At 36.9% G+C, this 12,701-nt stretch overlaps 2 protein-coding genes across 2 annotated transcripts; both read right to left on the bottom strand.

Annotated features, from left to right (window-relative positions):
• Positions 1-2,431: 2,431 nt before the first annotated feature.
• Positions 2,432-4,404, bottom strand: LOC21402463. The gene is made up of 3 exons (XM_010098783.2): positions 4,270-4,404; positions 3,300-3,518; positions 2,432-2,908 (listed from the first exon to the last, which is right to left on the bottom strand). Exons 2-3 carry the CDS (start codon positions 3,479-3,481, stop codon positions 2,722-2,724), a joined length of 369 nt encoding a protein of 122 aa, XP_010097085.1. The 5' UTR covers positions 3,482-3,518; positions 4,270-4,404; the 3' UTR covers positions 2,432-2,721.
• Positions 4,405-5,287: 883 nt separating this feature from the next.
• Positions 5,288-11,303, bottom strand: LOC21402462 (far upstream element-binding protein 2). The gene is made up of 6 exons (XM_010098782.2): positions 10,901-11,303; positions 10,447-10,730; positions 10,051-10,140; positions 9,902-9,973; positions 9,677-9,793; positions 5,288-6,751 (listed from the first exon to the last, which is right to left on the bottom strand). Exons 1-6 carry the CDS (start codon positions 11,238-11,240, stop codon positions 5,576-5,578), a joined length of 2,079 nt encoding a protein of 692 aa, XP_010097084.1. The 5' UTR covers positions 11,241-11,303; the 3' UTR covers positions 5,288-5,575.
• Between the last annotated feature and the right edge of the window lie 1,398 nt (positions 11,304-12,701).

Genomic DNA, 12,701 nt, shown 5'->3' with positions numbered 1-12,701 from the left:
GTTATATCCTCAAACTAGATATTAGGGTATTTTAGGAATTAAAAAGCTTTTTTGGGTCAAAATCAAGTGTTGATTGAAAAATAATATGCATTTTTATATTAAATGTAATTTGAATGTATATATTTAATGAAATTAAACACCGAGGATGTAATTTTTAAATAAACATCAAATAAATTGTTAAAAAAAAAAAACCCCCATAATATAGGTGTTCAGATGTAATATTTTCATCCTTCTTTTTTTTTTTTTGGAGTATATTATGGTTTATTTTTAGAGGGGAAATGCACTAAATAGCATATTTATATATACTAATGAAGAAAACAACATATTTTTAAAAACATATAGTAAATTATAGCATATCTAAATTTTAATTTTGAAATGAAATGTTCTTTTTCTAAAATTACCCTTATTTTTTATTGTTCTCTCTCATCTCTATGTCGTCGTTCACCTCTCACTCTCTTTATCTCTTCATCTTCTCTCTTAGATCATGTTCTCTCTCTTCCCGATCCCAAGTCGAAGCTCTCTAGCATGGGTGACTCTTTGTGATTCCCACATCTTTTTCTCCGATCAAACCCAACCAGATCATGAACAAATCTGGCCAAATCGCGGTATGTGGAAGTCAGTCTTCGTCTCCAGCGTTGATTCATGAGTTGTGACGCTGATCATCTTCTCCGGCAGCGGTTAGACCGACATCTTATCTCTCTCACACTCTCTCTCCTTGAAGCAGCTCTGGTTGTCTGCGTGAGCAACTCGTTAGAGCAATTCTCATCCGTCTCCATATTATCTTTCTCTCTGTCTCTCTTTTCGAGAATGGCTCGTAGCCGTCAGAGATCTTGCCCTTGATTTGATGACAACAGTGTTCCTCATGATTTTGTTTTGCAATTTGTTTTGTCTGGGTTTGTCTAAGATTTGTTTCCTATGCCGTGTAGGGTTTCGGGGGCGATGTTGTTGGGGTGGTCGTTGGTGCCGACGGTAGGTTTGGTGGCGGCCAATAGGGGTATATGATTTTCGTGTTAGGGTTTGGTTGTGGATAGGGTTTGATTTGATAGTTTTTGGGATTTTATTTTGTATTTACCTGTAAGTACTAAGTACTTTACAAGTTACAATTAGGACTCTGCGATATTGGCCGGTAAATACAGTGTTTAACGGTCACCGGAGTCGGTAGTCGGATCTTTAGATAAATATGATATTTACTAGTAAATACGATATTTACTGGTAAATATAGTGTTAAACGGTCGTCGGAGTAGGTGGCTAAATTTTTAGATAAATATTATATTTATTAGTAAATACTGTATTTATCGGTAAATACAGTGTTAAACGGTCACTGGAGTTGATGATCGATTTTTCAGATAAATAAGTTATTTACTAGTACATATGGTATTTACCGGTAAATACAGTGTTAAGTCGTCGCCGAAGTCGATGGCCTAATTTTTGTATAAATATGATATTTACCGGTAAATACACTATTAAGAGGTCGTCGAAAAACAATCGTCGGCCGTCTGGAAATGACCTCCAGAGTCTGCCGCTGGAGCTGGCCTCCGGTCGTCAGTGCCGACCATGGTGGACTTAACTATAATCTACATATTTTAAAAAATATGCTATAATTTACTATTTAAAAAAATAATGTTTAGGGAAATGAGTGAGGCCGAAAAAGAGATTTAGAAGTATTTTTAGAGTTTTAATAATATTTAAAACTTAAAATATTAAATTATGATATAATCTATTATTTTAAAGAAAAATATGATATAAATTACTAATCACTACACCAATTACGCTATTTCACTCATTTTTCCTCTTTCGAGTAAATGTTATTTATTCTGATGAGGTTAAATCTTTACCCTCTCACAAAAAATAGGCCAGGTCCTATATGGGTCCAACAAATGGGACCACTCTTTTATAGGGAGTATGGTGTATCCCCAAAGGGTTATACAAAATTTTCTTTGAGAGAATGTAGTAAATAATAGAGTTTTAAATTAGTTAAAGTAAATAATAGTTTACATAGTAAATAAATTATTTACCACGTAAATAATTTATTTACGACTAATAAAAATATTTTGTTAAAAATAAATTTTCTTTTTATGAACATTAAAAAGATTTTTTTTACGTAAAAAAATTAAGATTTTTTTGCCACGCATGTTATTTTTACGCATGAATCATTTACGTGATTTACTACATAAACAATATATTTACTTCAAATAACTATTTACAACAATTTCCCTTTTCGTTGTTTTTATAAAACGCCATAAGGCCTTGCTGAGTACGAATGAATACTACAACAGAAACATCTTTTTCTGGCATCCCTTCCTTGAACAAAGTTTTTGAACGGAAAAGAAAGCAACTTGAAGGAGATGGGTTTCTTTTTCTTTTTTCCTTTCAAAATTATCATGAAAAGTGTTTGATCGAACGAGTTATAAACATTTTGCGAACAGAGTAATTGAACGGTGAACTATACTTGCCAATAGCATTAACGAAAATGGAGAATATTCCAACCTTCCAGTGCGTTTTATACCGATACAACTCGGAAACAAAATACTAAAAGGAAGCCGATCAATTATTAGGCGATTGTATTCCTCTACTTGAGATTCGATATAACACTTAAGCTTATATGTTGTGACGAATTGACCAAAAAAAAAAAAAAAGATTTCCACGATAACAAAAATTAACTGACAAGGAGATCGACTAGTTCAACTCCAATTTGCAATTTCTTCACAACTCATCAGCACTTCAAACATAGTAGCCAGTGAAAGTGAATCCTCGACCTACAATTTCACCAGCACAAAACCAGGCAAAGCATTCCAACCCAAACAGAGCTGCAATTCCAGCATCTTCCACCTTCAGCTCCTGCCTGTTCTTCCAAAGGTGCTTCACATAATCAAGCTCCTTCCAGAACGCTTCATAACGTCCAGGTATACTACACCAGAACAAAGAAACAAGATAAATATCGGACACAATTCACAGCAACAACGAGCATATCATCTTTAAACTCTTGTGCGCGAAAAAGCAGCGCGTAACTGAATGAATAACACAAATGGCCGTTGAAAAGAAACAGCCTAGAATATAAAATTATCGTTCAATTAGCCTTGCATTTGCAGTTGAACAACCAAAATCAACAGGTTTAGGCCTTGCTTACAAACACTTCCATCCTAACATGTTGAGTAAGAGATTTTTCACGCCATTCTTTTCATTTCTAAAAGCAAGAAACATTAGTATTATATTAACGTTTTGATATCCCTTTCCTTTTGTTTTTTTTTTTTTTTTCCTTGGAAAAATGCTGGAAAAGGAGTGAAGCCGAAGCGACGGACCTGGCAAGACGAGTGTAAAACAATTGTTTGGACAAAAGATTGCACTTCTCAACAGTTGGGGGCACCTGGATGTACTGGTTATTCTGCTCCAAAAGCTGCTTATAATAAGCAGTTCCATGCTTTGCCACAAACTGCGAAGCCTGAGTCGCCTTGGATTGCAACTGAGCCAGCTTGGACGCCATCAATTCCCCAACTCAAGTTAACGACACAGGCTTCAACCTTTATAAATAACAATCAAAGCAAATTCTCATCTCTAATTCAACACACAATATACTTCTAAAGACAATTTCAACATCTGAAAACTGAAATCAAATTTTCAAGCTTCAGTAGCATAACCTCCTTCAGAAGCAACTACTAAAGCATGTAAAGGGCATTCATCAAATTAATTTCACCACAGAATTGAATTATCCCACAGCCAGGTTAAGCCTTGATTTTTTTTTTTATTTTTTTTTATTTTAAATCTCTCTATGGAAACTAAAGAACTGAAAAAACGAAAACCCAAATATATGACGGTTCCTATCAGATACACAGAAAATTCTCGTACATTTCGCAAATGTGACCAAATTCATTAAAGCAAGAAAACATTTTGAGGCTTGGTATTAATCTATAATCGAATAGACAAAATAAATCCCCGCATTAAATTGGAAACAAAGAAAAGATCTTTGCGTCGCCTCAAAATAAGCTGCATTCCCAACCAAACTTCCAAAGAAAAAAGAAATTCGATCAAAAGCCAGAGTGAATTGAAAAATTGAATAGATCGAAGACCATGCACGGGGCCTATAAAATCCCCATTACAAGCAATAACATTGAAGCGAAATGGATCTCAAGCAGACGCGAAATCGGAAGCTGGTGAGCTTGAATTTTCGAGATTAAGGTGAAAAATAATGGAATAAAATAGAAAAGGAGGACATAGAATCTGGTTTAGCAATAAAGCGCAAATCTTTAGCGATTGAGCATACATAGTACAGACCTGAAGAACTCTTATCGCGTCGATCGAGAAGAGAGAAAGAGCGAAGTGATTTGAGTGGTAGGGTTTTTTGGATTCACTAGGAATGCAGCAGCAGCCTAGCTCGTCCGGTTAACCAAAGTGATTCGGGGTTTAGTTACTCTGCAGTGAAGTCCATGTATAACTTCTCACCACCACAACTAAATTCTTTCCACGTCAACAATCAGAAATGACTGAAGACGATGTTTAAGGCCCAGGAACTGGTGTTAGTGGTACTACGCAATGGTCTGTAGAATGGGCTAATCATTATAGATTGAGAAGAAAATTGCTAAATTTTACCATTTATTTATTAACAATTTAAATAAAATCTACTAATAAAGTATTGAGAGGTTTGAGTGGAATAAAATTTAGAAAAGTTACATATTCAATCTCGTATTGTATTAAAAAATAAAAAAATAAAATGTACTTTTCAAGCTTTACCATACAAATCTCATGAGGGGATGAGGGGAAAAGAAAATTATAGACTTACTTGCTTAAATACCGGATTTATTAAAAATAATCTTTTTAAAAAATTCTATTCTATAACTAGTTTTAATCAAAAATATAAAAATATATGGACTAATATTAAAAGATATAAATAAAAAAGAGCTCTATTTCAAGAGATATTATTAAAAATTACACGTGAGGAAATCATTAGTTTTTATTTTCAACCCACACTCATCTCATTCTTTATCTAAAACTTGTAAACATAATTTACATATAATACTTTGCACTTGTTCTTTTATTTCACTTTCGTTCTATGCTTCTTTCCCAAATCTACGTGGTAGTCCAATCTAGAGCCGAAAAAGAGAGGATTTATAAAATTAGAAGAAACTAATTTTCTTGTTTAATCCCACAATTCAAGCAGCTAGGATTAATATATATATATATATATATATATATATCAAACAGGTTACTCTGCAACGGGGTAGTGGTTTATCCCGTTTCACTCAACTGCATTGGCTGGAGGGATACCCGCCAGATGTTTTAGCTTTGATTGGCGAAAATGTTCATTCATAATGATTCTAGAAAAAGTTTTCGAAACATTACTGCTAAAGAGAAATGAGTATGCGATCGTTTCACCATAAAGAAGAAAGCGGATAGGCAAAATCCAACTCACTCTACTAACCTTGAGACATACCTGAAATACTAGAAAACAGAATTCCATACCAAATACACCAATATCTCAAACACTACTAACCTAACTCTAGTTTGGTTAAAATACAGCAATACAGTGGACCAATCGTCCAAATATCAAGATGTGTAAAGATCCAAATTCAACGATACTTCTTTAACTCTGCGGGGATGTTTTGGCAACTCCACTCTGTTGAGAACTCTGTGAAGCTGGTGGACCATCATAAGCGCTGCGACCGCTACCACCTGAATTTCCATCAGCAGTGTATACAGGCGGTTGAGAGTAACCACTCCCATAAGAGGAATTATACGGTGGACCCTGTCCATAACCTGGTTGACCAGCCGGTGGTGCACCATAAGGTGCAGCCCCATATCCAGGCTGAGAAGTTGCCGCACCATAGCTGGATGGACCACGCTGGGAACCAGAATCTGGCTGAGCATAACCAGCCGGTGGTGGCTGAGAATGGGGATAGCCCGGCTGCTGAGGAGCTTGCTGACTGTAGCCTCCCGGAGTGCTGGGTGACTGTGCCGCCTGGCCATAAACTGGGGGGTTTGGAGGTGGCTTTTGACCTTGTTGTGCTCCATAGCCGTGGCCATAACCAGGCTGAGCAGCTGGCTGGCTCCCATAACCAGCCTGGGAATTTGGAGGCACTCCATAACCAGGCTGATTAGCTCCTTGAGGCGGATAACTTGACGGGTTTGGACTAGGCTGACTGGTATTGTATCCTTGTTGGCCCGCTGAAGTGGGTGGGACGGAAGGAGGTGCTTGGGTTGAGTCCCCTTGAGAACCGTAAGAGGAAGTGTGTCCATCTGTTGGGTTGCTCACATTACCATAGCCTGCAGCCGAATAACCTTGCTGCTGATCGTACTGAGGTGGCTGACCATATCCAGATTGAGGTGCATTATAACCGCCATAACCATCTTGGGAATAACCCTGTCCCTGCTGATAGCCAGAGGCACCAGTCTGACCATAATTGTAACCGGTATTATCTGCTGGCGCTGCAGCCCCAGGGTTTTGCTGTTGGTGTGTAGGCGCTTGTTGACTATAGTAGTCATAACCACCTCCATGAGAAGTCTGCTGACTTGGTGGTACAGTTGACTGGTCCCAGCTGGAGGGATACCCACCAGATGTTGGCTGGGGAGGGTATCCAGGATAAGAATGCTGTGGCATATTATACTGGGATGATGGACCAGAGTATGAACCAGGCTGCCCATAACCATAACCAGGTTGTTGCGTTGGAGGAGCCCCAGGTGGGCCCCAGCTTGTAGGTGGTCGGGCTTGATAACCTTGCTGAGGATATCCTCCTGACATTCCTGGATTTCTAACACGATTCTGCAAGAAAATTGTTTCCACAATAACGAAGGGGAACTTTCCATGATGCTGGGACCAATGGGCATATAGAAACAGACCACAAAAGTATGAACTTATATACATATACAAAAAAACAAGAAAACACAAGAAAGGCAAATATTTACATACAGTGATCAACCAATTCCATACTGTATAGAAGGGTATAAACGCCTACATACCGTCCTGGTTCTTGAATTAAAGGAGTTACTCCAGCAGAAGCCCACCCTCTCCCTACTCGAAGCGAATGGGTACAAAAACACAATACTATAGAAAGCTTTTACATAATAGAAAATACAGGCATGTGAACCCCAGTTTGCCAAGAGGTAAAGAGTTCATATACAAGAACAGGCCATTAATTATTGTGCGAACAATTGGTGTGAATAGATCATATTTATAACCAAAAAGAAATGGAAGCTTATGCATCTTAGCTTTATTATGTCTAGACCAGAACAATAGATAACGACCATAACACCTCATGTAGCAGAGCCAATTATAGGACAACACAGCCATAAAAAAAAAAAAAAAGTTCAAGGAAGCATCCAAAAGTAACAAGAGAAACACAATCACGACATCAGAATCTTTAGCTTAGCATAAAAAATACAAACGAAACCTATGCAGTTAATAATATTCATAAACATCTTAAAGAATAAACCAGACCATCTTCAACTTCACTAAACGTTGTCCATAAGTAGGATTAACTAAATATGCAAAACTTAGCATACTCTTTGACAATAAATAGATACAAGAGAACATGTAAACGCCACAAGAAAGAAAAAGAGGATAGTTGTATCGAGAAAGAAAATCAAGAGCCACTAACAATGACAAGCACATTTCGATACGAAATACTATTTAAAAGCTTCATAGCTAACACATGTAAATAAACTTCTAGCCCAATATAAAGTATAGAAACAACTAATTTTGACGCCACAAGAAAGAAAAAGAGGATAGTTGTATCAAGAAACAAAATTAAGAGCCGCTAACAAAGACAAGCACATATGGATACGAAATACTACTTAACAAGAGCTTCATAGCTAAAATATGTAATAAACTTCTAGCCAATAGGAAGTATAGAAACAACTAAGCTTGACTTGTCACAAAATCCTAATAAAAACTACAAGATCAGAAATATGCATTCTTGTGCCTCTACTACAGCAATGACCATATTCTCTAAAAAGGAGTATTACTTCACATTAACTTGAAACATAGAATAGTGGATCAAAATATTTGAGAGAGAACTTCAATCTATTAGCCTAAAATTCCAATAAAAATTTTGCAGCTTCTCTCCACAATATCGTTACTAAATACCAAAAAATGGGATTTAGAAGCATACCAGAGTGATGCTGAGGGAACACCAACACAAAGTATTCCATGTTGGTGTCACCAAATGGTTGAAAAAAACTAACCCTACAATAGTTCCCAATAAGAATATCAGTCATATGATACACATTAAAAAGCATAGTTGATGGTTGTGCAAACTATAATTCCAGTAATCAATCGCTCATACTATGAAAGGTTTTAGAATTGCACTCACATATACAACTGGAATTTAGGGATCTTTGAAACGACCTTAACATCAAAAAAATCTTGGCAATTCAAACAACTAAAATTTAAAGAAAAATGCGAATCCTGACTTGCAAACTTAAACTAGTATATGGCCATGAGTAACTCAATGATAATAATAATCACTCTCTTCAAGTATCTTCAAAGTACAAACCATCAAAGTTAGCCTCCATCCAATTCTCAAACACACCCTTGTCTGCATGAACTTAACAGATATATAAATAATTAAAATGGATGGCAATTGGCAAGTCAAATACTTATGATCCTGCAGCTTGATAGTATGCATACAAAGCTACAACTAAATCTACAAAAGATCAAAAGAGATCACAGGATACAGGTTCCTAATATCAGATTTGAAACGAGAAATGTGATAAGACAATGAGAGTAAGAACTGCATATGAAGCCCTCAATGTGAAACCTTTGATATAAGCTGCTAACAAACTATGTTGCGCATGACCACAGGATCAGCAGAAAAAGCACTTTCCAGATATCACCAAACCAATGAAGGAAAGGGGCATTTATATCTATCAAACCCTTTTCGAGAATCATGAGATACCGGATACATGTTAGCTTGCAATAACAAGAGTAAATTAGAGGACTGAACCTCATTAAGAAAGGAAGATGAGGGGAAAAACCCACACATATTAGCCTTCTAACAGCATGAGGTATTATGCATAAAAAAAATTTATGAACATTAAGTGAGCTCTGATTGGGCGCAAAATGGAACCCCTTAAAATATAAATAAGGATTCCATGGAAGAAATCCAGCATAAGATCGTCAGCACAAACAGCACATAAAGGAAGGATATCCATAATATAAATTAGGTTCTTAAAACAACTATACGAAATACTTTACCAAAATGAAAACCGTTAAGCCCTGCAACAAATGAAACAAGCAATACCAGTGCAAAACCTAAATAAGATGCACAACTCAAAGTTACCAGAACAAAATGTCGGTTTAAATAATAATACTATGATACAGACTAGGATATCAAGTCTATGAATATTGAACATGGACGTAACATTACTTTTAGCAAGCAACTAAAAGCAACATATTCCTCCCCAAAGTAAAATAATAATAATAATAATAATAATCTAGACAAACAATCAAAAAGCATAACCATATCAATAAATAGAATCAAGTAATCACATCTGTAGATAGATATGTGATATATCAGCATTAAAAAAGCATAATACAAACCCAAAGATAAGCTTAATCAAGCGCCAATAGAAAAATATTTCAACATAATACTACAGCTCTTCCCTTGCAGGAGTGAAACTGAAGAAAATTGTTAAAAGTAGGGCAACAGTTAACACAAATTCTGCACCTAACGTAAATCATCCATACCTCACTGATGACTTCATTAACCAATTGTTTTGCAGTTTCAATTTGTTCACTGGTTCCATCTATCTGCAATGTCCTTTCAATTGATGCATCACCAGGAGGCAGATGCAAAGGAATCACCTAAATAGAAACGATATCCAGTTTCAAAATTCATAACAATGGAATTAATTCAACAACTAAAAAAAAACAATGGAGGTGCAAGACGTTAAATAAAATTTTCCAAAGTACCTGAATACGAGCTCCAGTTCTAGCTTGCATATTTTTAATAGTTTCTCCTCCTTTACCAATGACAAGACCAACCTGAAATTGCTCGTGTCACAGGCCATCCTAATATAAACCAACGTCGTGTGTTCAAATTTATAGAAGCTTCTGTATACCTTATTATTTGGAATTTTCATGACAAATTGCTCAGATCCAGATTGGCCACCTACCCTCCGGGTTTGCATGCCTTGACTCCCTGATTCAGCCTATCAAAAACATCAACAAATGAGCGAAATTCGTGACTAGAAAGAAACGCCTTTCAACAAATATTGGTAATTCCTAATCCCTGAAAGTTGAAACGAGCTAATAAATGCAAAAATACGCTCAAGTTTATTATAAACAAAACAAAAACACAAAACAACCAAAGTGTATGCATGGAAATGTTGAGGTTGTACGGTGTTACTGTCATTAGCTCAACGCAACTGGGATTTTTCTTACAAGTATCATAATGCTTTAGCTAAACTTTATTGAAGAAAGAAAAAACTGAAATCAAAATTTAGTAGAAAGGCTACCCCAGCAAGAACATCGGTTATCAACTGCTCAGCCTTGGCAATCTGTTCTGGAGTACCCATGAGCTCCACCATTCTCGTCGGAGAATTGAGGTCGGCATCCATATCCCGAGTAACTTGAATCTTGGCTCCAGATTGAAGCTGAAGATACTTTATAGTCTCTCCACCTTTACCTATAATCACACCAACTCTGCCGTTTGGAATCTCAATCTTTTTGCTCGAGCCCTGGAATCCATACGAAACTGGTATCGACGAAGGAGCAGAAATTGGATTGTGTGGCTTCGAATCTGCATTGTTTTCACCAGCAGGACTCACAAAACTTGCATTTATACTCGAAGAACAGTAAATAAAGAAGACAATTCTGGTCGGTGAAAAACATTAAAAAAAAAACCTAAAGAACAGGCGAAGACGGCTGCTAAACCCAGAGAGAAGATAGAGAAGTAGGAAGAAGACGAACCAGTAGGGGCAGAACTAAAACCCTTGTCACTCGAATCGAAGCCACCGCCGTTCTCAACTCTAGGGCGCTTGGCGTCGAGGGGAGGAGCGACGCCTGCGCCGGCGCTGGCGTTGTTGAACAAACGAGCGGCGATCTCCTGCGCTCGCTGCTTGGCGAGCTGGATCTCGTCAACCGGAGGCGGGACGCTGTTGTACGAGGGAGGCGCCGAATCGGGAGATGTGGAGGAGATGGGAGCGGAGAAGCCAGTCGGCCGACGAGACGGCGGCGTGGTTTGCTCCTCGTACTTGCGCTTGTTGCTGCCTGTGTCGGTGCCGGAAGAGTACTGAGGTTCGTCGGCCATTATTGCACTAGCGAGCAGCAGAGAGACGGAAACCCTAGGCGGATGAGGAACTGTGAAGACAGGATGCGGGTGTCGTATGAGTGCGACTTGTGGACTGGGGTTTTATATGATTTTCGAGCAAAATAAAAAATAAAAATAAAAATAAAAAATGGGCTTTTTTTAGTTTCACACACATTCTTAAATTATCTCTCATTTTACTTGTAACATCCCTTTTAAAATTTTAAAAAAAATATCTAACAATTAAATCATTTCTAATTCTACTTTTTAAACACATTCTTAAACCACTTCATTTTACTTATTACACCTAGTGTTGAAACTTTAGACGGGCTGTCCGTGACTGCCTGAAAATATTGATTTTTTACTCGAAGCCCGACCTGACCCGCCTGAAAAATTCAGGCCGCCCACCCGAGCCTGAAAATGCCCTTGAACGGGCCGCGGGCTTATATTTGGTTGTCCGAGCCCGCCCGAATAGCCCGAATTTTTTTTATATTTTTTTATTTTTATAATTATTAAGTTATTTTGTGTTAAAATTATATAAAAATTAAAATCAACATTCAACATACATTATTAACACAATTTAAAAAATTAATCATGTATATTAATTTTTAAATTCGTAATTCATGATTGTCTCGTTAAAAACCTTACCAAGAAAAACTCAATTGAGATAAAAACTTGGCAAGGAAAAAGAGTGCAATCATTTTGTAACGAATTACAAATTTTACAAACTTACAAAGTTATACAATTACAATGTCAAAAGTAAATACATATTTACAAATTACAAATTTACAATTTAATTTGAAGCTGAAGGATCGTCTTTAAAATTAAATGTTAATCGATTAAATTCATCGATCCATTCTTAGCTTGCTGACGAAATTGTATCCTGTAGACGTTGATCGGCCCGATCTCAATCCTTAATGCAGACCAAGGCTTCAATAATGTCCCTTTGCAATGCATTCCGGCGTTCTTCAAGTATTCTTCATGTCGTACTGAAGGCTTGTTCGGATGAAATAGTGGAGAATGGGATCTAAAATATATTCATTGTCAATCGAGTTAGGATTGGCCAAGTTAATGTCAGTGTCCTCCACCATTGAACTAAGTCAAACGATTCTCTAGTATCGTCGACTACTAAGTCTTCACTAAGGTACACCATAAGCTCGTTGAAGCTGCCGCCGCCGCTGCCACTGCCACTTGTTGATGAAGATCCACTCCTAGCTTCTGTTTGAGTTGTCTTCTTCTTCTTCTTCAACCCGAAAACATTCAAGACTGAATGCGAGTTTTCGTCTTCTTGTTGCGGTTCATGTACTCTAAAGTTTGTGCTTCTAAACCTAATCTCATATTTACTATAGATCGAATATATTTTTTCCTTTATTATTGGATATTGGTCCGAACAATTAATGTCTAAAAATTCACCTAAGTTTTCTAAACCTTTTAATTTTAATCTATGGTCAAAAATAGTACCTA

This window comes from Morus notabilis, unplaced genomic scaffold (genome assembly GCF_000414095.1).
Source record: "Morus notabilis unplaced genomic scaffold, ASM41409v2 Scaffold804, whole genome shotgun sequence".
NCBI classification, from domain to species: domain Eukaryota; kingdom Viridiplantae; phylum Streptophyta; class Magnoliopsida; order Rosales; family Moraceae; genus Morus; species Morus notabilis.
The sequence above is the reverse complement of the archived record's forward strand: the minus strand, read 5'-3'. Positions and strand labels throughout refer to the sequence as shown.